Source organism: Stylophora pistillata, chromosome 9, assembly GCF_964205215.1.
Source record: "Stylophora pistillata chromosome 9, jaStyPist1.2, whole genome shotgun sequence".
NCBI classification, from domain to species: domain Eukaryota; kingdom Metazoa; phylum Cnidaria; class Anthozoa; order Scleractinia; family Pocilloporidae; genus Stylophora; species Stylophora pistillata.
In genome coordinates this window covers 26,736,176-26,759,289 of record NC_142527.1, presented here as the reverse complement: position 1 = coordinate 26,759,289, position 23,114 = coordinate 26,736,176, and the positions used below count along the sequence as shown (strand labels likewise).

The 23,114-nt window shown below is 38.6% G+C and overlaps 1 protein-coding gene, 1 non-coding gene and 1 pseudogene across 2 annotated transcripts; 2 read left to right on the top strand and 1 right to left on the bottom strand.

Annotated features, from left to right (window-relative positions):
* Window positions 1-257: 257 nt before the first annotated feature.
* Window positions 258-9,585, top strand: LOC111344510 (uncharacterized). Its single transcript, XR_015991522.1, has 15 exons — window positions 258-1,447; window positions 1,933-2,170; window positions 2,276-2,384; window positions 2,723-2,826; window positions 2,906-3,021; window positions 3,253-3,326; window positions 3,421-3,698; window positions 4,055-4,206; window positions 4,451-4,535; window positions 4,808-5,022; window positions 5,204-5,296; window positions 5,594-5,813; window positions 5,930-6,016; window positions 6,138-8,645; window positions 9,237-9,585. It is a non-coding gene; the product is annotated as an uncharacterized LOC111344510 (transcript).
* Window positions 9,586-11,101: 1,516 nt separating this feature from the next.
* Window positions 11,102-13,035, top strand: LOC148724100 (uncharacterized; annotated as a pseudogene).
* Window positions 13,036-20,564: 7,529 nt separating this feature from the next.
* On the bottom strand, window positions 20,565-21,665 carry LOC148724099 (uncharacterized). The gene has a single exon (XM_088732610.1). The coding sequence runs from the start codon at window positions 21,613-21,615 to the stop codon at window positions 20,908-20,910; it is 708 nt and encodes a 235-aa protein (XP_088588736.1). The 5' UTR covers window positions 21,616-21,665; the 3' UTR covers window positions 20,565-20,907.
* Between the last annotated feature and the right edge of the window lie 1,449 nt (window positions 21,666-23,114).

The following is a 23,114-nucleotide window of genomic DNA, read 5'->3' as shown; positions in this document are numbered from 1 at the left end:
AAGAATGAAGAAAACTATTTGATATACACAATAAAGGTTAATTACACAACAGTTTACACAAGTGAAGAATAAAAATTACGTAACAGATACAAATAATCACGAACTACACTGATCCTAAGAGAATAAAAAAAATAATTTACATTTAATAAATAAATTCCTAACACTTCCATGACAGTCGAACGACCTGAGTAACAACCGTATCTAATTTCCAGTACGCGTTATTTAATGAATCGACCACAGTTCACGCTTTATGATCATAGTACACGATCCTATTGTTTTCGTACGAGACCTGTGGCGATCGTACGACTTGGCTACGTATCCTGGTTAAATTCTTACTAATATTATAATAGTAAACTTCGGCGGGATTTTCAAAGTTGAAAAGTATCATGTTTTCGATTTCGAAACCATTCGAAGTGAAGTCATGGAGGCAGTCGGATTGTCGACGTGCGCCTTACCCCCGGCTGACATAATTACTCAGATTCTTTGCAGGGTCACAAGTACCACACTTGACCCTTGCAAGCATTGGTATCTCCTTTCGAAAGAGGTATGTGGCGTTCCTGCGCGTAAATTTTTCAAACGCGACGTATTTAAGATATTTCCCGACGAAATCCATAGTGTGGCTGCGCGGGAACTTCAGCCCGCCAAATCATCGAACGGAGTCGTAGAGTTGGACAGGATTCCCGAATTCGTTTCTGTTGTGTCCACGTTCGGTCTAGTAGCTGGTCTTCTTCGTAATAGAACAATCCCCGACGAACTTATTAATTCTGCGGGATTTATGGCTATCATAAATTTGGTGAACTCCGCCACACTAGACTTTGAGCTCGAGTGCGCGAAAAATTCATCTTTTGGCGCCAAGCTCAGTCAAGACTCGGAAGAGTTCGCTTCTTTGCTTGTCGATAGATCAGCCAGGGTAAATTCCCTTGAAGAGGAACTGAAGAAACTTCAAACACGGATTTCCGATCTCGAATCGAGCATGGAGTCCGACAATTTTTCCTTTAATTCCCCATGTTGCTCATCAACTCCATTAAGTTCGTCCAGTTCCTCGTGCAGTTCAATCGAGGACACTAAGAATCGATCTGATTTAGGAACTACAAACAAGAAACGACAAATTCTTAAAAGGTGCAGGGAGATAAGAGCTGTCCTTGACGACGTTTCTGAGAGGTACAATGAATCTATCGCAGCTGTCCTTGGAAACAGCTTCCTATACGGAACGGATGGGGAAAGGGAAAGAGTACAGGGTATTATTTCAGAAGTCGTTGATCTAGTTACAAAATCAAAGGGTTCCAAGAATGTTCTGACCGAGCTTCTTTTGCCAGAAACACTCGAAAATGTCTTCCAAAGCATTCGTGTACCAGACTGGGAGCTGTTGTTTTTTAAGCTCCAAACAAGACTCCCAGATTCTGCATGGCAAACTTTGCTGAACCTGACTAGACTAGGAAAGAGTGGGGTGAGCTGCTAATCATAGAGGCTTTGCATTCATTCAATATAATTCTTTTGTGACTTATTTTATTTTCATTACTTTGTTTCTGTGTCAATGGGCTGTCGATCATGTGAACTTTTTTCTTACCTGTAAAGTAAACCGGCCCTTTGCAGGGTTGTCTTTGAGAAAATTCATAAGTGCTCAATTTTAAATTTCATGAGGAATCATAATTTGGGGATGATTGTGTGCACCTTGATGAGACCTGCAGCACATTGATTATTTTATGAGTACATCTAACATTAGCGAAGGATTTCCGATGAGGGGGAAATTAAATTTGTTCATTCAGTTTTGTGGCTTGAAAATCTGAACACTATACACAAACCAATTATGGAGACTTCTTTTAATTGGATGTTTTCATATGCATTTCTGAACATAACTGATGTCAATCTTTTTTTTTTACCAATTACAAGGTGTCAGCTAATGTAAACCTGTTTCATTATTTTTTTGTATAGAGAGCTGGAGACACACCTGTGCTACTAACAAAAAATGAGATAAAAGCATTGAAGAAACTAGTCTTCTCTGCAGTGCAGAAAACTTTCCAAATTGCCAGGGTCAACAATGCAGATTTTGATGCTTGGAATGTGCATCTAAATTCTGTTCTCATCTGGGCAATAAGGGAGCAGCACCTCCATTCATGTGACTCAGAAAACAAAGAGTTTAACATTAAACTAGATGGACGCCCACTTGGAGGTGTGTTCTCATTTTAGTAAATTCTTTGAGGGTTGTTAGTCTTGAGTACGAAACTATAATCCCTGCTAGGTTAAGTAGAGGTACTTTTGAATTTGTTTATTTCAGGTAAAGACCAAGTAGCTGTAGGCCTGGCACCTATTGATTTTAAAAACAAAAGCTCTGAGAGTGCATTGTCCATTTACCCCCTTGCAATTGGCAACTGTAAAGAGAAAAGGTTAGTGGTGATTTAAATAAGTTGGGTCAAATGATCAGTGAACAAAAATTATAATTACTAATTTTACAATGATTATTTATAATCATTTACAAGAATTAAAAAGAAATTATAAGATGTGCATTAGATCAGAAGCTGATGCATGCCGACAATGGTGCATTTTACTGGGTTTGAAGAGGAGACTTTAAATGCTCTTCAAAATAAACATAAGTAAGAATTCTAAGTGTACTTACAATATTGCCAATATTTTTGCAGTAGATACCAGAATATTCAGAGAAGTGGAATGGCATTAATAATGTGCTTTTTCAACTTGTTTTCTTTAATTTTTGTTTTTTCATCAGGTCAAATTTGAAGCAATTACTTGAGAATCTCAATAATCAGAAAGATGTCATCAAAAAACATGGAATATGGGTTGATGGCAAAAAGTACAACATTTCTTTCACAGGTGATTTTCATTTGGGGAGAGAAAGTTAAATTCTCATGGTATATCCTGTAATCATTTCCTTAAATTCCTGTTTCTGCAGTGACTCTTGATTACAAGGCCTTGCTGCTTCTACTCAACAAAAAAAATGATGAAGATTTCCTTCTTGGTGGGAAAGGATATGGTGTGGAATTTTGTGCATTTTGTGATGCAATAAGGGTAAATATTTCTCTTGATACTTTCCTTGCTTTTATTATTCCATTGACTTATGATCAGTTAAGTTCTCTGAAAGTAGAATGGTATCAAGCCAAATTTGAGGTGGTACATGGCTGTAGTGAAAAACAGTTATCAATGACTTTATTTTGTAGAATTGAATATTTATATCCATTGGTAAAAGTGCATTAAATTAGCTAAGAAATGAAATTTAATTAAATACTTATTTTAATTGAGGCCTGTACATGCCAGGGAGTTGATGCAGATGAAACCTGTCTAGATTGTCTAAGATCAAAAGCCAACATTGGAAGGTGAGATACCTGTAATAAAATTTATTGGTATCAGACATCTTTCATGCATTTCAAATCTGATCCAATTGACTCTCTTTATTTTCTTTCTATATAGGTGTTCAGGCCTTCGAGATGATCTTAATTTCCTGTTGGAGGAAGAATTAAGCAGCATTAATCTCTGTTCTCTGCATTGTGAGATGAGAAATTGTGAACAACTTTTGGGTTCATTGGGGTTGTTTGCATATCGGGTTGGTAGCCTTGATAATTTAAACAAGATTTTGTCTGATTATGGTCCTGAAAATTGCCATGGCTTCCCAAGAGTAACGGTCAAGGAAAGAAAAGGACAGCAAACAGAAATAACTAGACAAAACATTCAAGTGGCATCTTTTTCTGGTATGGTGTTTGTACTTGATTTAATTTATTGTACTTGCATATATAGTTATCTTTTACCTTGGGGCAGTTATTTCTTATATCAGCATCAGCCAGTGCTAATTTATCAGGAATTAGTTAATTCAGTATATATTAAAAGTATGGAAGAGCTGTATTTCTCAGTAATAGCCAGATCAAAGCATTAAATAGCCAATAAAACTCATTTGAACAACCAGTTTTTTTTATAGTCAAGGTATATTTTACCTGACAAATACCATGTAGTTTTGCAACTCTATGCTAACCATGCTGTCAGTGTGTGTCATAACATGTACATTACTCCAAAATCTCAGATGGATATTCTAGAAATGATTATTCTTCAGGTTCTACTGAAAGGACAGTTCTACAGAATTTTGAAGATGTCGTCGAAAGATCACTACCCCTTGAGAAAGTGACCAAATACTATATGGAATGTCCTGGAGCTGCAAGAAATGTCATTCTTAGCTATGTTGCTTTCTTTGAAGAGCGCATAATGGTATGCAATTAACCTTTTGAACACTAGCTTCAGCAGTTCAGTCGTATGTACTTAGTCTAGTAGTTCAATGGTCATTAGAATTGCGGTGTGATTGAATCCACTGAGAATCTGTCAAAATTAAATATATGCCTTGAAAATAAGATAAAGCTTAATATAGAGTTTCAAAAACCTTGTCATAAGGAGTTGCTAACTGATAATTTTTAAATTTTTTGCCAATTGAGAAATGCAACATTTTGATTTGCAGTTTGTGAGTGACCTATTTGACAGGGGAACTTACATACGTGATTATGGCTCTACAGAGGAAACAGTTAATCTTGATGACACGAAAGGTAAAGGCTGCTGCATGAGGCCGTTTTTCCCTATAACTTAATTTTAGTACACCTCATACACTGTAGATGCTATCAATAGTTGCATTGTCACACAGTGAACTACAATATTTCTCCAATTTATTTCTAAAATTGAGCTTTGACAACCTGGAGTACCATTTTGTTGTCCTTTTTGTTTCTTCTTTGTTGTTTGTCTTGCATTGGTGCTTTCAGTGGTGTTAATTCACATGTAATAACTATTCAAATTAAGTGAATCTTGTGTCCATTCCTCACAGAGCTTAAAGCCTTTTTGCTTAAACTTGAAAAGTATTGGAAAAAAAAACAAAATGAGGTGGAAACAGCATTCCTCAAGTTGGAGGAAATGTCAAATGGTGAAGAGCCAGGCAAGAAAAAGAGGAAAAGAGGGAGAAAAATACAGCCAGAAGTTCAAATGTCCTCTAGTTCTTTTGCAAAATATGCAGCTGAACTTCAAATTGAGATGTTTTCAAAGGTAAGTTGAGAAAATTGTCCTAAATTATTCACAAATGAAAAATGAATGAGAAAAGTACTATGTTTAAAATCCACATCAGAAAATGTTATTTAAAGGTTTGCCTGATGCAGTAAGATACTAATAACAGCCAATTCATATCTGAGCTAACTTGAAGGTGATTGCCTAAAACCTTTTATACTAGGTTTGCTGTGATTGGAGAGAAATTGCTCTTACAATGCGTGAGAGAGTCTTTGAAGACCATGAAGAACAACAGATTGACATTCATGATGTGAAGGTGACTTTTTTCTACCATTAAGAACGATTGCCTTTCCATTGCTTCAAATATGGATGTAAGAGCTCTAATTATCTGAAATGAGGATGCCTTAAAAATCATTTTAATCTACTTACATACATTTGCTTTTATATGTGTTAGCTTTTGGTTTAAAACTCATGCACTCAGCTTACACCAGCAAATTGATAATTCTTAATTACACACTCAGGAAAACTGCTAGCCTCCAATTACCATACTTTATTCCCCTTTAGCTAGTCTTATACTTTTTCCACATTTATCTTCTTGGTCTTCTCATTTAAGTGCAAGGAGTGGGGATTTTTGCTAAAGAAGCTGTTTGGTTCTCATCTCGGCACTGGTGACTATGGACACCTAGTTGTTGACCACAGTGCTATGCTTCTTCGGCAATTCCGCTCTTTCTATAAGTATTCAGGGCAAGGATTTGAGTCCTCCACAAGCTACATCGCCAGTTGTATTCTAAGGCAACAATTAAACCATGATGCATCTGGGCCTGGCCATTCTTGTAAGTTAATTAACATTTATTTTGATGGGTATGCAATTATGAAACATGCACATGTTAATGAACATCTACTTTAGATGACAGTAGAACCTGTCAAAATTTCACCTTTTTCTTTCCAGTGAATCAAATCCTCACCCACTGGTATGCAACTATGCTGCTATCCCTGAGGTACTCATTCTATGAAGCACGGAATTGTATTAATGTAGGTGGGTATAGTTTTTAATATCTGTTTCAGTGAGTTTTTTAGTTTACTCTTTGTGAACTTTTAAAATAATTATGATGAAACATAGAATTAGCACTCAGGTTATTAATCCTTTTTTTTCCTAGGAAAAAAAACATTTTCCTACCGCGGATGTGGTTGGAAAAGTGTAAGTCACGATTTAAAATCATGGACTGAAGAAAAGAAATCGTGGGTGTTTGTTCTTAGTGATCTTTTTGAGCAAATGTTTGGAACTGACTACTTAACCTATTGTTTTGACAAAGATCATGGAACTAAAGTTGATGATTCCAAAACATGTGAAATTTTTGAATACTGTCATGAGTCCTGGGAAAAGCATTTCTCCATAGAAATTCCAGAACCACAAGATGATCTCAAACATCTCTGTCATCCCAGAATTCATGTTAGTTCACATGCCAATATTCATCCGTTACAGCCAGCACCCAAACGAATTAAATTTGATATTTGTGACTCAACTTTGTCTAACATCTACCCGTCATCCACTTCAGTGCTCAACTTTGCTGACTCCACACACTCAAAGAGTTATGAACATCCTGATTCTGCATCCATCATCAGCCAAACATCCCCAAAGCTTGTTGGTGACACTTCTATTTTTATTGAAGATGATGATAATGATCTCACAATACCACAGCAATGTGCACTTCAAGCTGCAATGGCTAAGGCCACAACAAGAGCTGAAGTAGCTGCCCTTTACAGCCTCATTCCTCCATTAACATCCAGATCTCCCTCTGCATTGAACCCATTTTATGAGAAGCTGCCCTTTTCAGATCCCTTCTGTCTAGCAGAGCGTCCTTGTGAAGTTGACATCCAGAGGGCTCACACAATTTTGAACAATGAACGAAAAGCTGGTAAGAATCCTAGTGGCATCGAGATTGAAGGTATCGGGCAGTTCTCTGAAAATGCCTTATCTGTCTTGCGGCGTTTCTGTGTAATCGTGTACACCCATCACAAAGTATCTGCAGAGGCTTATGGCTCCTCCAGATGAAATGCAGCCCCGAAGAACTTGTACAGATGCAAAATGCCCTTTGGAATGTTTCAGCCACTCAACCAATACTGGAGCATAGTAGTAAGAACCTCGATTCCACCTCATTTTTGGATCTTGTTGAGGAGCGATACATTGACAGTTTTGTCATAGATATTTGCATTTGCAAGTTTCTAGACATGGCAAGAGAAATTGGAAAGGGTTTCACTGTCTTCTTTCCAAGTGAGTTTTATGATTGGATGAGGTCAAATGACAAAGAATTCCAAAGGCAGAAGTTGAGAGAAACTGTAGAGCTGCTGAAACAAGCCAATGACCTCCAGCAAATATTGGTGCCAGTCTACCTGCCCAACCACTGGGGATTGATTTTTGTGGATCTAGTCAGCAGAGAGATGTATTTTGATGATGGAATGAAGTCCACTGCACCTCCCATAGCCCTTTCCTCAGTCAAAAGATCATTAGAATTGCTCTTAGAAATATACCCCTGTCATGCTGCTCTTCAAACAAAGTTTTGGCACAATTGTCACAGATTTAAGCGTTTTAGTATGCCATGTCAGACAGCAGTTGATTCTAGGATGATTGGTGTTGGAAGTTGTGGTATTGGGGTGATAATGGCAGCAAAAGATATATTATTTGATGGTGCCTTGTCCATTAACAACTTTCAATGGCAGTACTGTAATATGGATGTGCACAGGAAAGACTTGATGCTTCAGATTCTGAAGTGGAGAGACCAAGCTGGAAGTCCTGGCCATTAGAGACTTAGTGCACAACCTATTCTACCCTAAAGCCACCTCTGTTTCTCTTGTGTTGTCAGTCCATCGGCTGACTGCCTGTTGTCATCTTATAGCAGAACTGTTACAAAAAATTTGAAAATTACTTTTTGGTTTGTTTTCTTTTTGTGTTTGTTATTGTTTTTGTTCTAGTCTTTTATAAACCATGATTGTTTTATACTTACCAGTTCTGTTTCTCTTGGGTAGTCAGACTATCACTGTCTGTTGTTATCTGATGGCAGAACTATTTTTAATATTTAATTGTTATTTAATTTGTGCTCTATTTTTTTCGCTTTTGTTTGCTTTACTTTGTTTTGTTTTGTTTTTGTTTTTTTATTATTTTTTACATAAACTTTGATTGGTATCTACAAACCAGTTCTGTTTCTCTTGGGTAGTCAGTCCATTGTGGGCTGTTGTTATCTGATGGCAGAACTATCTTTTTTTTATAATTTTTATTATTTTTTTTTTGGCATAACATGTCAACCACTTCTGTCTCTCTTGGGTAGTCAGTTCATTGTGGACTGTTGTTATCTGAAGGCAGTGGTACAGACCCCTTTTTTCCACCTCAGTGTCCGTACCTTGTCGTGGTGAGGTGGCTTGAGTGCCTCAATGACCAATTGCAATACAATTCTTACACAGAATTCAGCTTCGGTCGGTGAGCTGTATTTTCTGCAGGGTAGAGGCCAGACTAACACGGACTTTGTCATTGTTGTTATTGTTATGATTATTATAATTATGATTATTATTAATGTTTTTGTTATTGTTATTATTATCATTATTGTTATCTTTATGATTGTGTTCATCACTTTGAAATGAAATAGGTTGCTCAATGAGGATGGCATGCTGAGGCAAGTAGACTACCATTTAATTCCTCCCCCTCCCCCCCCCCCCCAAATAGAAATTCAAGTGTTTCTGATGGTTTATCTCTTCAGTAAATTGTTAAAATGCAAAAAGTTTCTGTGACACGTTGTACAGAGGGCTTTCTCTTAAATAGTTGTTTTCTAATTTAAAACCACCTGCCTGGTTCTGTTTCTCTTGGGTAGTTGGTCCATGGACTGTTGTTATCTGATGGCAGAACTAATAGGTGGATCTGTTTCTCTTGGGTAGTCAGTCCATTATGGGCTGTTGTTATCTGATGGCAGAACCACCAACTTGTTCTGTTTCTCTTGGGTGGTCAGTTCATGGACTGTTGATATCTGATGGCAGAACCAGTCCCTATTTTTTTTCTGCTCTATGTTGTTAGTCCTTTATGGACAGGTATTTTTATCTGATTGCAGTATTAGCTTGCTCTTTTTGTTTTGAAAAGTGTGTTGCTTTCACTGTTTGTCACCTAGCTATCACCTGTTATTAATCATAGTCACTTTGGTCAATCAATGCTATCATTGTCCTTATATATTCTTATTACTAATTCAGCTGCTATTCTTCTCTGTTTGATACAGGGTCCACTACAGATAGCACTAGCTTAATGAAGTCCCAAAACCTTTGACAGTGAGCCAACTCAAGAAATGCAGTCCTGAAAAGATTTTGGTGTTTTCCTGTCTATTCTCGAGTTTATTTTGCCCCAGTTTCAATCACTTAGATAATCACTCAGCCAGACTATCAAAAACACCATTTAGTTCATAGATAAACATTGAAATAATGATAATGATAATAATCATAATGATAATAATCATAATGATAATAATATAAATGATAATAATAATTATTATTTTAATGGAAATAATTATAGGAATTATAGTCATAATGATTATCATTATAACTAATAAACAATTATTATTATTATTGTTATCAATGTTGTTATTATTATTTCCATCATGAATTACTAGAGATGCTTGGAAAAAAAGGTGTAGTTCCCTCCAACTCATCATTCTTTCAGTTAAGTGAACTAAGAATTCTGTGAACAGTTACTGCTTTATTCTGTCATTCCTGATGACCATAGAAATAGTGAAAGTCCCCAGATATTATCCCTCCAATATTTTTTACATGTTTTTATTTTTTTTTTTTATCCAGTGAATTTGGTTGCAGCAGAATGAAGTGCATCAGAATATAGTGTGCCCAGCTAGACATGAATTGTGCAAGCATTAAAGATTCATTCTGCTGTATTCCGGGTTTAATTTTAGCTTTCTACAGACAAGTTTGTTTCTCTAAAGAAAGAAAAACACCATTTATGGTTTTTTTTTTAAACAAACTGATAAAGACTGCGAAGAAACAGCCACCAAATTTACGGAAACATGGTGAACAAGTCAACTAGACTGTATTAGACATTATTGAAAATGTTTTAAAAACATGGTGCAGGCTATTATTACACTAAATCAAAGTATTACTTTAGAAACATAAAATCGCAGGGTCAGTTTCCCATGTCTAGTGCCTGAAAAAAGATCAGGCCACCAAATTACTTCAAATTCTCTGGTTGCTCTTCCCTCTCCATTCCCAACAACAATTTCAATGTGCTGGGTGGGAATCGTGCTTGATTTCTTGCCCCTTGCTCTTTCCTTGGCCGCCTGTAAAGCTTGGTGAGCGTTTAACAACTCATTACTCGCATTAACTTCCGTATCCCCCCGATAGCTTTTCTTTAACTGTAATGGTACAGAACTTTGGCTCAGGGCAGAAATAACATCATTGACCTCATGATCCCTGTAGTGAAAAACTTTGGATTTTTCTCTCCATACAGGGGGCCGCAAATGCCGTTTTTCTCTCGCACTGTTTAGAAAAGCATTTGGCATCCTTGCCAACAAAGCTTGGATATACGTTTCAGGAACATAATATCTTTCAACTCGACACCATTTCCCTGAAACCAAAATGATTAACAAAAGTTAGATTATTTTTGTCGTAAAATGTTCTAAGTGATTTGCTCTTTTTAAACGTAAACCTGAGTTATTTTTAAATCACATAATTGCACGTGTTATTGGTATCCCTCGAAAACCTTCCCATAGTATTAAAATCTAAGACAAGCAGGTCTTTTGACAAGGTAATGGTAACAATCGCGCTGTACAACACCAGAATTATTTTCCTGACTGTGAAAAGAGAAAAAAAAAGTCTGCAACTTCGCGTCGTACGCAACCATTCGTACGCAGTTATTACTGGTGTCCAATTTCGAGAAGAGCCCATGATTATTTTTCTTTTAGGGGTGAATTTCTCCTATGTCCCCAATTTCGTCGAAGAAAAGCGCGAACACGTAATAAAAGTAATGAGTAAGTCACAGTGAACAACCCGGCAGCGCAAAGTGACAATGCTCTACATCCCAAATGAGAAGTGTTCCTCAATTTTTAACACGAACCACCAATTCTTAACATTTTCAATTTCTACGGTTTTTTAATTTCTGCAACTTGGACATGTTCTTGAGAAGATATTAAATCAGTTAGCTTTATCGTTCCCTTCTAAATTATTTAGTCGGAAGCGCCTGACTGGACGCTGGTTTAACTTAAAACTTGTTGAGCGACGTGGCATTTTGACTGCACATTACTAATTAAACTTGATTTTGACAGCTATTTGCGCGTGATAAGAGCGGAAAAGAGAAAAATTACATACCAGCGGCTTTTGGATGTAGGGACGAATTAAGACTTTCTACAATGCCACTTATCCATTGTTTGTAATTGATAGACCTTGTCCTTATTCTTGCGGGAGGCTGTACGATCTGTTGTCCATTGTACAACTTGACAAATGTAGCCCACTCTGCCTTGAGCGCAGCAATGCGATGTTTCGATTCTCTATGTCTCAGTAGCGCAGTTGTTGTGTTGAACATCGATGAGCATATGTCGCAGCGTGTCTTGTAAATAGCTAGAGATGCCATGTTTGAGATAAGCGCTGAATATGGACAAGCGTTGAAACTGCTACTGTACTCAAAGAGCACAATAGATCGTTTTTCATTGTAAGGAGGTCTTTCACACCTCGTCTTCCGGAGGTTTTTCGACTTACGCAACATTTCTAGGATTTCATCAATAGCGCTCTGATATCTGCGCTAGTGTGATCACCTGCGACGCCTTCGAAAATTGGCATTTCAGTCTCCTTTTCTGTCGATTACTTCTCTTGATTGTGTACCTGGTAAAAGTGTTGTGCAATGGCCAGGAACAAACGCGAGGCAGTGAAGGACAAAGATAAGTTGAAAAAGATCAGAAAGGAAGCACGAAAGAGGTGGAGGCAAAAAAAAAGCCGCAAAGAAAGCGATGAAAAAGTTAGCGGCGGAAAAGAAGCTCAACGAAGATAAGGAGCGGCGAAAGCTCAGAGAGATAGACCCATCGCTAGTCGTGAGGACGACGAAGTTTCTTGGCGCTGGGACATTTGGCAGTTGCTACTTAGCCTATTACAGGGATGTGGTAGTAGCTGTCAAGGAATTTAACAAGAGAAAGAACGTCGATCTAAGAAGCGAAGTATGCCACGAAGCGACGATGATCAAACACCTGGAAGATCACCGTGGTGTCCCTCTACTCTTTGGCATCGTAACCAAGAGCGAGCCCTATCGACTTGTTACGAAATTCCACGGTGTTCAAAACAAAGGCCTCACTCTGTACAAAGCCATTAAGAAAGAAAAACTGGAAAAGCCTACTTGGCTTGGAATTTTAAAAAATCTTATTGAGGCATTGAACCACGTTCATTCGTGTGCTATTCTTCACAATGACGTGAAGAGCAATAACGTGGTAATGGAGCAACGAGGAGAGGAGTGGAATCCTGTTGTTATCGATTTTGGGAAAGCTCGCTTCTCGTCAGATCCCAAGCCGGCTATGTCCATGTCCATCAACCAACAGATGAGATATCGAGAAAAGTATCCTCACATTGCCCCCGAAATTGTAAACGGAAGTGGCAGGCAGAGTGCCCAATCGGACATATTTTCTTTAGGGAAAATAGTTTTGGCAGTGTTGGATTTGCTCCCAACAGCGACAGCGAAATCTTTAAAGGTGGCCAGAACTGCTCTTTGCGAAGAGCCTGCAGAACGCCCCTCCTTAAAGGAACTATCAGAGGCACTCTGAACATATTAGATATAGGTACATTTTCAGTTATATATATGGTTATCTTCTAATTTATTTTCTCTCGGCTGGCTTCTTTAAAAAATGAGTATTTCTCCCATTTAACTTTTAGTGCGTAGTAAATGCGCTTTTATTTTCTTCTCACCAGTATGTCAACGACCAAATCAGTGTATATTTAGTAATTTCAAACGTTCTTGTTATTGGTAAGCACGTTCTACGAGTGTTTACAGTGTAAAATACCTCTATTTAGATTAAAACAAGTTATAATTTCGCTTCACGTTGTCTTCTCTCCAGTATGTAACCAACAAAACGTTTCTCCGAAAAATAAATCCTCCCTTCAAAATCGAAGATTTTCTGGGTTTCCGCAAATTCGTATTTTTCCAAATTCCCTTTTATATGTTATGTTGATTTGTCTTTTCTTCAACGTATAATTTAGTTCAGCGTCGATCATTTATCATCTTCAGCACAAAATATTCCGATCTTTAAGTTTAACTGTAAAATTTCTTTGGCTTACTTTGTGCGCATTAAAAAAAACGCTAAAGTAAACATGACTTCATTCCACGCGTGAGTTTAACCTGGAAAATGCCTGCACGCGAGTGACGCCGACATTACCGCGTGTCCCTTTCTGGAAAACATTCGTGTTATGACAAGAAAGGACGGCTTAAAGGTTTTGCATGGGTTACCCAAACCATGCAATTTTGACGCCGAAAAGTGCCAAAAAGTAATTACAGAAACCTCATCCGCAACACCTTGAACGTGCTGTGGGCGCGAACTGAGGTCTTGTCTTACAGTTAATAATTGCCAGGCGGAACTCAGATCCGGCTAAGCCTAATTTGCATAAATTTTTTCGGTGCGCAAAGCTCGTCATGTTATCTCGATTATTCTTTATACATTCCATTTGATCATTAATTCCTTCAAAGGAACAAAGATGCTATCCAAGTATCGTATAGCATATTTTCAATAAAGAAGACTACCGTGCTGTTTTCCTTATCACTACGACTATTGATTCTGCAAAGACATTGGGGCACTCAGACCATCCCATCACCAGCAAGTACAATGTTTTTTCCATTACTGGAATCATTATGAAAAATATAATTAATTTAATGGTAACTCGATGAGTGTTAGACTCAATATGTAATAACATGCTTCAGTTGATGAGGGAAATTACTGAGTAAACCTACCTAGAAGTCCAAATGTTTTCGCAAGGAACTCATGATTTCGAATGTGTGCTTGACTTCCGCGTAATGTCTTCACAATGCTGAGGTCAACGTCAAAGGGGTTTGTTTTTTTTCCTTTCAGTTAGATACTACCATTTGCGTTCAACCGTGAAGCATGAACGTTTTTTCATGTATGTTTATTTTTCAAACGAGACAGTTTCCCATGCAGACAACTGTGACGATGGGACCAATGAAAATGTTTCGTTTGGAGCACGAAACTATGAATGTTTGTCAAACAAACTTGGCAAATCATGTTCACATGGTGTGCAGGTTTGACAAAATTAGTCATCCTTTCAGGTTTGTGCTGAACACTTGACGCCCGTGCAAATATGTGTTTAGTGCAAATGAAGGTCATCTATGACTAATATTCTTCCAAGCGTATCACTGCCTTTTTCATAGGGGAGGAGGAGCTTTTGGAATACGATTTCCAAACTTTCAAGGAACGTATTGTAAGAAAAGTCCCTTACCTAGCCAGAATAACAAGCCTCTCTGCTACGCCACTTCATATAACAATGAATGACGAAATCAACGAGGTCGACATATCTCCAGTATATTTTGCGTTTCAACTCAAGGAAATACTGTCAAAAGGAAAAACATCACCTTATAAGCATTTACATTCGGATCGCCATCAGTTTAGGGGGTCGGGACTGATTAGTGTGAAGTCAACATGAATCCACCGCCAAATCGGCCAAAACATTTACCAGCATTGTAAACTGACATCCTATAGGTCAAGCAGTACATTAAAAATCACGATATCCGGTCTTTGTGAAAATATTTCCATCTCCACGTATATTTACTTATTTCCCTCACCAAAGCATTTTATTGCTTCTGTTACATTTCTCAGCCCATTAACTATAATAGTAAAACATTTTCCCAGTAGGCTTAAGATATATAATCATAGCTTCCTTATCAAGTTAATGCATTTGCCCTGCTATTAAATTGATTCCAAATTATGATTTTTCTACGTGTAGTTTACAAAATGTCAAAGCTTAGCTATAAAGGAATCGATTAAAGACGCATAGCGAACCAAACCCAGGTGTTCACAGAAAAACATGGCCTACACTTAGACATTATGATTATACCACGACCTTTTCAGTTGTCAAGATATCCTTCGAGGTCTCGGTGTCAAGTAAACTAACATAACTACGATAACAAACAATTTCTAACAGCTACTTTGTTAAAGGGAATTAAAAGTTGCTGATGAGCACTTTTCAGGTATATGTCCTGATTACAAAAGAGCAATTTTCAACGAACGAAACGGATAAGAGGGACAAGGGTAACGTAGATTGACAGAGGTAAAGTCTCATTCACTATCAATTCGCAAATTATATCCGTCCTGAATAAAAAACGTAGACAATAATGTTCAGCTCTTCGTATGCACCGAGACCATTTATAGGTTGAGATGCGAAAGGAAGCGCGTGACTCTGTTGCCCAGTTTCTGATTGACTTCTTCGCGAACTTGGTCGTAAACATCTTCCTTTAAAATGAGGACTTCGGCAGACATCTGCAATGTTATGTCCTGCTTTTCCCTCTTCGCGAAGAAATAGTTGTCTTTTATTTCTGTGGACTGAAAATAGCAACCAAGGTGGGAAACGCTAACCTGCTCGTTCTTGTCAACTGTGCATGCCAAAATCTGGAAGTTACCACGATTGCTCTCAATGCTGTTGGATTCGAAAAGGGTTAACGCACTTTTGGATTTCTCTAAACTCTCGATTGTGTCTTTCAAAGCCCTCTTCTCACCCTCGTCAACTTTTAAGGCCCCACTGCATGGCTAGAAATCTCGGACACGTACGCGCAGTTGAATGGTCCAGAATGAGCAAAAGCGAGTCACGCAACTCCTCACGACTTAGAGACTTAACTGAGAAAATAGATTTAAAATCCCAGTTACCTCCTTACTCCATTGCAAAGTCTCAAATGTTCACTGACAGTTATTTAGTACGACCCGAGACCCAAAATATTCTTAGAACATTGTCGGCTTCCACATCGTAATCGTTGCGTTTCTTCAAGATTAACAGTACAGATGATGCTATGTAGTAACAGTATGGCGGCAGTGCAAGAACAACATCACCAGCTCTCCGTAGATGTCCTTTCGCCGGAAATCTTTGGAGTGTAACAACTTTGTTCACTGCGATTTTAAAAGCGTCGAAGCCACACTTCAAGACACAGTAAATCATATTTCTCAGGTCTTCATATCCATTGCGTTTTTAGGTCTTGTTTCTCTGAAATTGTGATATTTTCTGGTCGAGGAATGATGATATTCCTACGGAACCGTGCGGCGAAATCCACCATAAAAGTAGCACACTTCTTTGCTATTTCTTTGATCAAACATGTTGTTTTCAATCTCCCCGGGTAACCTGGCTTTCTTTACGGTAACCCGGCTTTCTTTCTTCCAGTCTCTTTTTATCTTATTGCCCGGAAATTTAAAACCTGGGGGATCTGAGGCTGGACTCTCCTGATGGCGCGAAAACGCGGCGCGAAACTTAAAGGTCACCCAGCAACACAACGAGTTATTTTGAATATGCAAATTTCAGCATCAGGAGAGCCCGATTTCCGGATCCCAAGATATTAATTATTTTCTGGGCAACAAGATTTCAGCATCACCTGCATTATTATACAGTGAAATGCCTGACAAAACTTTATCAAAAGAGGAGGTGAATGTGCTTATAAATGGAACAGTTTCTTCACAACACCTTAACTACAAACATCTGGACTATGTTGTAAAACAAGCAATTGCTGGTGATCAAGTTGTGTACAGGATGGCTATCCGAAACACTATACTGTTGCAGTGGGCAAGTTTAAAGGACTCCGAGAAAAACCACATCGACTTGCTTAACGACATTATACCTGGAACTGTTCTGAGAATTAAAAGAGATTCCAAACGAATGAAAGAACGCTTGCGAGTTACGACCATTCGTCTAACTGGGAGCTTAAGGGAAAAGAGGATGGGTAAAATGGATTGGACGTCTCTGATGGGGGATGAAAGAAAAAAATTACTCAAAAATCTTCCTGCAAAATTGGAGAGCTCAAAGGATTCCATCCACCGTAATACTGCCCAGACCGTTATTAAAATATGGAGGGTATTTTTCTGAGCCCTACATATAATCCATCAAATCCTTCTACTTGTGTGCGATTGGTCTAAATGCACCTCGCGACCTAATATTCCCCAGTTATTGTTGGTTTATGATCTTAATATACACGTAGTATTGGACATTTTTAATGTTTTTAAAACAATTAATCCTCAGCACATCCAAGTTCTAAAATTTTATCCACTTTCCTCAAAGGACTTTGCAGACATTTATTTCCACACAGTATCATCATTGTTGCCAGAGCAATGAGAAAAATGTGGAGCAAAGGTAGGGTAGGTCCAATATGATACAATTATTATGTTTGGCTAATGTTTCCAAACAGATTTCTGCTAAATGCTTCATTCCAAAGAAAAGTATAACCTTATTCTGCAGATAAGAGAATGGATCAAACTTTTTCTGTCGCTTGCAAATTCCTGTAAGGGGTATGCAAACAGGAATGTGACGCCTTATATGCATGCTGCTGCATATCACTTGCAAGATGTCATCGACAGATTTGGTAGTGTAAAACACTTCAGTGGCCAAGGTACTGTCAGTGTCACTGGCTATTTTAATTTAGAACAAACTACATGTATGGCCAGTGAAACAATACCAATAAACTAACTTAACTGGTTTCCCTTTACACAGGCGTAGAAAAAAATAATGATGTGGCAAGAGCAGTTGCCCTTCACAAATCAAGAAACTGGGATAGCCCAGCAGATGTCATCAGAGCAGAGCACCGCCTTGCACAGTTGAGCCACAGAGAGAGGAGAAAAAGAAAATACAACAAACAAAATGAGGATTTCTGGAGTACTGGAAAAAAGATTTGATGTGTAATAAAAAGAGACAATGTGTCAGGTCCCAAAATGTGCAAGCAACTGAAAGCACCTCTCTCAACAGCAATCACAGTAATGGGATGACCTCAACTGTCAATTCACAAAATTCTGGCAGGAATTCAACCAGCAATAAGAGAAAGCATGCAAGCACAAAAAGGAAAGCTGGTGCTACCACTAAAAAGTTTAAAAGAACCAAAAACAGATAAGGAATAACTGAACAGATCTTTTGTATACTGAAGTTAATATTAAGAAAAGCAATATAGTATCATTGCTGTGGGTTACATTGCCTGAGAATAACATTTCAAGTCTTGAAAATGATTTATTTTTTCGAATGTACAATTTCAAGTTTCTGAATGTATTTGCTGCTAAATTTATACTGCACATTACTTTAGGCAGCAACTTTAATAAAGTCCACGGTTATCTTTTCTTGAAAAGCCCTTGTTGATTCAGTGATCATACCTTCTCTTATATGATAGTTTTTGGTTGACCATGAAATAAAATGTCTTATCTTCATTGGGAACAAAACTTTTGTTCCCTGCCCGTGAAGGTCAAGTAAACAATGCCAATTAGGAGGAAAAATGATGGAGAAAATTCTTCTTGTGCTAAAAGTTTCCACTGTCCATTTATCACTCCCTTCTTTCCAAAAAAATGTTGAAATACATCTTCTCTGAACTCTATAGTCACTTGCTTCCTTTGTTTAGATGCTTTCAAAGAAGCAGCAATGGCCACTCTAAGCCTGGAAACTTCATTTAATATGACATTCCTGTCTGGCTTGGGATGCTTGTAGTATCTATTCATGATTAAAATAAATACAGATTAACAGAATCGAAATGACCCATTATGCACTAAAGTATAAGCAAGAACCAATTCCAAGGCCATATTCTGGAACACGACGAACGGTAAACACTGCAAAAATGTTTACTTCAGACAAAGCTGGTTCAAATGCTCTTGAGGCTCCCATGAAGCCTCAAATGAACTAAAATTCTTCCATTTCACCAGATATTCTCTCCCCTTAAGAGTAAAAAATAAAAATATTTCAGTTTCCTATTAAATACTCGCAAAATTACGCGTAGTTTGCGGCTTAACACAATTGAAGCGTAGGATTTATTGAAATTCTCCTGACACACTACCTACGAATTAAAACATTCTCTGTAGGAGAATATCTAAACTGATAATTAGCGAAAGTTACCTTTTCAGACCATTTCTCTAAACCAACTTAATGTTTGCAGAAGTCTTAGAAAAAATATAATTATTGAGAATCAATTTACTAATAGCATAATCCCCTTTAAAACGAAATTGATAATTTTTTTGGCCTGCATTCCGGGGATTTCCTTACGAGTTTCGCTTACCTGAATCACAAACTTACTTGCTGTCCTTGGCGGCTTGAAATTACCCTTTCCACCTCGAAAAAACGCCCGCCATCCACCGTACATCTCCTTGCCTTCAATTCTCTACAAATGTTAGCAACAGTAACGTTATTTAAATCCGCGAAAAAGCCGATGGATCTCTTCCCACGCGTCCGACTTGACGGACTTGACGCTATCTTGTTCAGAAGTCACGCTGAATTGCGTGTTGCTTCCCAGCCAACGGCGTACACGGATTTAACTTCTGTGATTGGCAGGTCAAGTCACGCTCCAATCTTCCCATGTCCGAGATTTCTAGCCATGGAAGACGTTGATCACAACATCAGAGATCGTAAATTCATTTGGAAACTGGAAGCGTATCTCTCGAACGGTTTGAAACTTTGCGTAACCCACCCGACTTCCGACGCCACCTTCCTATAAAACGCGTACCAATCACTGGGGTTAGTGAAGCGGTTGTACTTCTTGTTTGCTGCCAACTGAGAAAGCAGGGTGGAATTGAGCACGTCCTTCTTCCGTTGCTGATTGGTCACGGAACTAAAGGAAACAAGACTGCCTCCATCGACGAAACCAGTTTCAGAAAACGCAATGGGACCAATTCCTGGGGGTGTGGACTACTCTTCAAGTTCGATCGTTTTTATAACGTTAGTCAGGTCCATTTTGAAAACAATGAAAGGGAAGAGACGAAACAGGCTTGTGCTTCACCTTACGGCCCCAATCGGAAAATAATCTCGAGAATCGATTGATAATAAGCGCCATGAGCAAGAGACATATATGGTGATGAAACTATACTATTGGTCAGGTTCGACGACACAAACAGAGCGGCTTAAGCGCTATATTGGGCTTTACGCCGATAACAAAAGCTACAGCGGAAGTTTCTGCCTTAAAGACCTCAAGCGTGTCAATAGCGTCTTAATTCAAAATTTGTCTATTGTACTATTGTGAGTTCTATATGCATTCCTTTCCTTCTCAGACAAGACTGACAACCCGTAGGACTGAGAGAGCACATGCTTCGCACGAGTGACCTGAAGAACATCTGTCCTTGTAGAGCTCAGCGGCGAAACAAACCACCTGCGACTGACAACTTATTCGAAGAAATTTAGATCTATACTTAAAAAACGGTGTGGAGCGCCCCTTCTTTCGGAGGGAAATGAACTGGAGTCTGCAACAGACGGACTACGAATGCAAAGAATATTTTCTAATGACTTAACCTCTTCTTGTAAGAATAGAATGTAAGAAGAAGAAAGGAAAAAGCCTTTAAAAAGGGAAATAGAAACCAAGCTCATCAAACTCTTATTGAGAAAGGTAAACAATTTTTAGACCAAACTACTTTCTGAATGTTTTAATACACACCATTTTATTAAAAATGACTCCCACAGTGATTGCACGGTACATCATGAGCAGTTTCCTCAGGGACTATATATGGAAACCTTACAGAAGTAAGTTAACATTACTGATGATATCGATAATAAAGCGTTACTCAAACTGGAAAAAAAGCTAAAAGCCAAAGTATTGATTTTGCATGAAAGCAAGTCTCTTTCCTCTACGTACATTTAGCTCCTTAAAAAACGAAAAAAACAAAACCAGGAAAAAATGAAAACAAGACGATATCGCTAAACTTGACCTGCTGCAATGTTCAAAGCAATGTTCAGTTCGCAGCTCATTTTAAGAGTCTAGATATCCAGATTGTGGACAAAATCTTTAGCGCGTTTGCCCAACCTGTTGATGACGCCTTGGCGAACTTGCGTGTACACATCTTCGTTTAGGGTGAAGACTTGAGTTGACTTGTGCAATTGTATTTCTTGAAAGTTGTAAGAGAAGAAAAAGTAGTCGCTCGATACCTTATTGGCTTTAAAATAGGCACCAATGAAAGCAAGGCTGACCTGACCATTGGTAACTGTGCATGGCAGGATTTGGAAGCGACCATTATTGCTTGATGTACTATTCTTATTGAACAGAGTTAGGCCCTCTGGCGACTTCTTTAAGCTATCCAAGGTGTCCTTTACGACTGACACAAGTTGCTTGTCTTCACCAATCATTGCGCTCAAAAGCTCCAAAGTCACCTCGGATAACTTGAAGGAATCAGCACTAGATTTGTACTCGTCGAAGCTGAAACCTTGCAAAATCCAGCCTAGCTTTCCCAGTACGTAACCGTAAAACTCGTACCAGTCTGTAGCCTGCTCCTTTTTGGGGTACTTCTTGGTTGCCGCCAGCTGTGCAAACAAAGTGGAGTTTTGGACGTCTTCCAACTGTTGACCGCTCAGGTTATCGGTAAAGGAAGCAAGACTACCAGCAACAACTTTGCCCTGAGATGAATCAGGAGTCAGAGACTCGTCGAGTTCGAGGGAACATATAAATTCTAGAGCTGCCTGGCTCGACATGGTGATAGTTCGTGGACGCTCTGATAATACACACGAGAGCTTAAATCCCGCTGGCTAGCGCTTTTAAGAGCTTCAAAACAATAGAATATTTGTTTAACACGCTACCACGGACTATAAATGGTAAAGTGGCGATCCTATTGGTCAGGTTTTTCGATCCTTGACCACCGGCAATCAAAGAATTGAGTTCATTGAATTGAAATTTGTCGGAGCGGTTCTTTAGCGGATAATTCCGTTGTCTCGGTTAGCTTTTCGTCACTGCCTACTTAGCTTTTTTTACCTCTTTTCTTTTCTATGGCGTCGAATTTGCTTGAGTGCTCAGTGCATCTTTCTATGTTTTGCCTCTGCCTACAATACTACACACGGTGAAAGTAAATCTAGGCCATCAATCTGCAAAGACTTGTTTTTCTTTCAGTTTTAAGTGGGTGAATAACAAATACTTAAACACATGCTTTTTGAGTTTTCAGCCAAAAGTCCAACTGAAACCTTCAAGTGTTTTAATGAAAAAGAGTAGAAGTGATGATCTTCATGTTAATGCATATAGAACTCACAATAGTACAATAGACAAATTTTGAATTAAGATACTATTGACACGCTTGAGGTCTTTAAGGCAGAAACTTCCGCTGTAGCTTTTGTTATCGGCGTAAAGCCCAATATAGCGCTTAAGCCGCTCTGTTTGTGTCGTCGAACCTGACCAATAGTATAGTTTCATCACCATATATGTCTCTTGCTCATGGCGCTTATTATCAATCGATTCTCGAGATTATTTCCGAGTGGGGCCGTAAGCTAGAGCACAAGCCTGTTTCGTCTCTTCCCTTTCATTGCCTTCAAAATGGACCTGACTAACATTATAAAAACGATCGAACTTGAAGAGTATTCCACACCCCCAGGAATTGGTCCCATTGCGTTTTCTGAAACTGGTTTCGTCGATGGAGGCAGTCTTGTTTCCTTTAGTTCCGTGACCAATCAGCAACGGAAGAAGGACGTGCTCAATTCCACCCTGCTTTCTCAGTTGGCAGCAAACAAGAAGTACAACCGCTTCACTAACCCCAGCGATTGGTACGCGTTTTATAGGAAGGTGGCGTCAGAAGTCGGATGGGTTACGCAAAGTTTCAAACCGTTCGAGAGATACGCTTCCTTTCCAAATGAATTTACGATCTCTGATGTTGTGATCAACGTCTTCAGTGGGGCCTTAAAAGTTGACGAGGGTGAGAAGAGGGCTTTGAAAGACACAATCGAGAGTTTAGAGAAATCCAAAAGTGCGTTAACCCTTTTCGAATCCAACAGCATTGAGAGCAATCGTGGTAACTTCCAGATTTTTGCATGCACAGTTGACGAGAACGAGCAGATTAGCGCTTCCCACCTTGGTTGCTATTTTCAGTCCACAGAAATAAAAGACAACTATTTCTTCGCGAAGAGGGAAAAGCAGGACATAACATTGCAGATGTCGGCAGAAGTCCTTATTTTAAAGGAAGATGTTTACGACCAAGTTCGCGAAGAAG

What these genes read in the sequence shown, in the direction of transcription:
- LOC148724099 (XM_088732610.1), bottom strand. Translation starts at nt 21,615, where the DNA reads ATGTCGAGCCAGGCAGCTCTAGAATTTATATGTTCCCTCGAACTCGAC.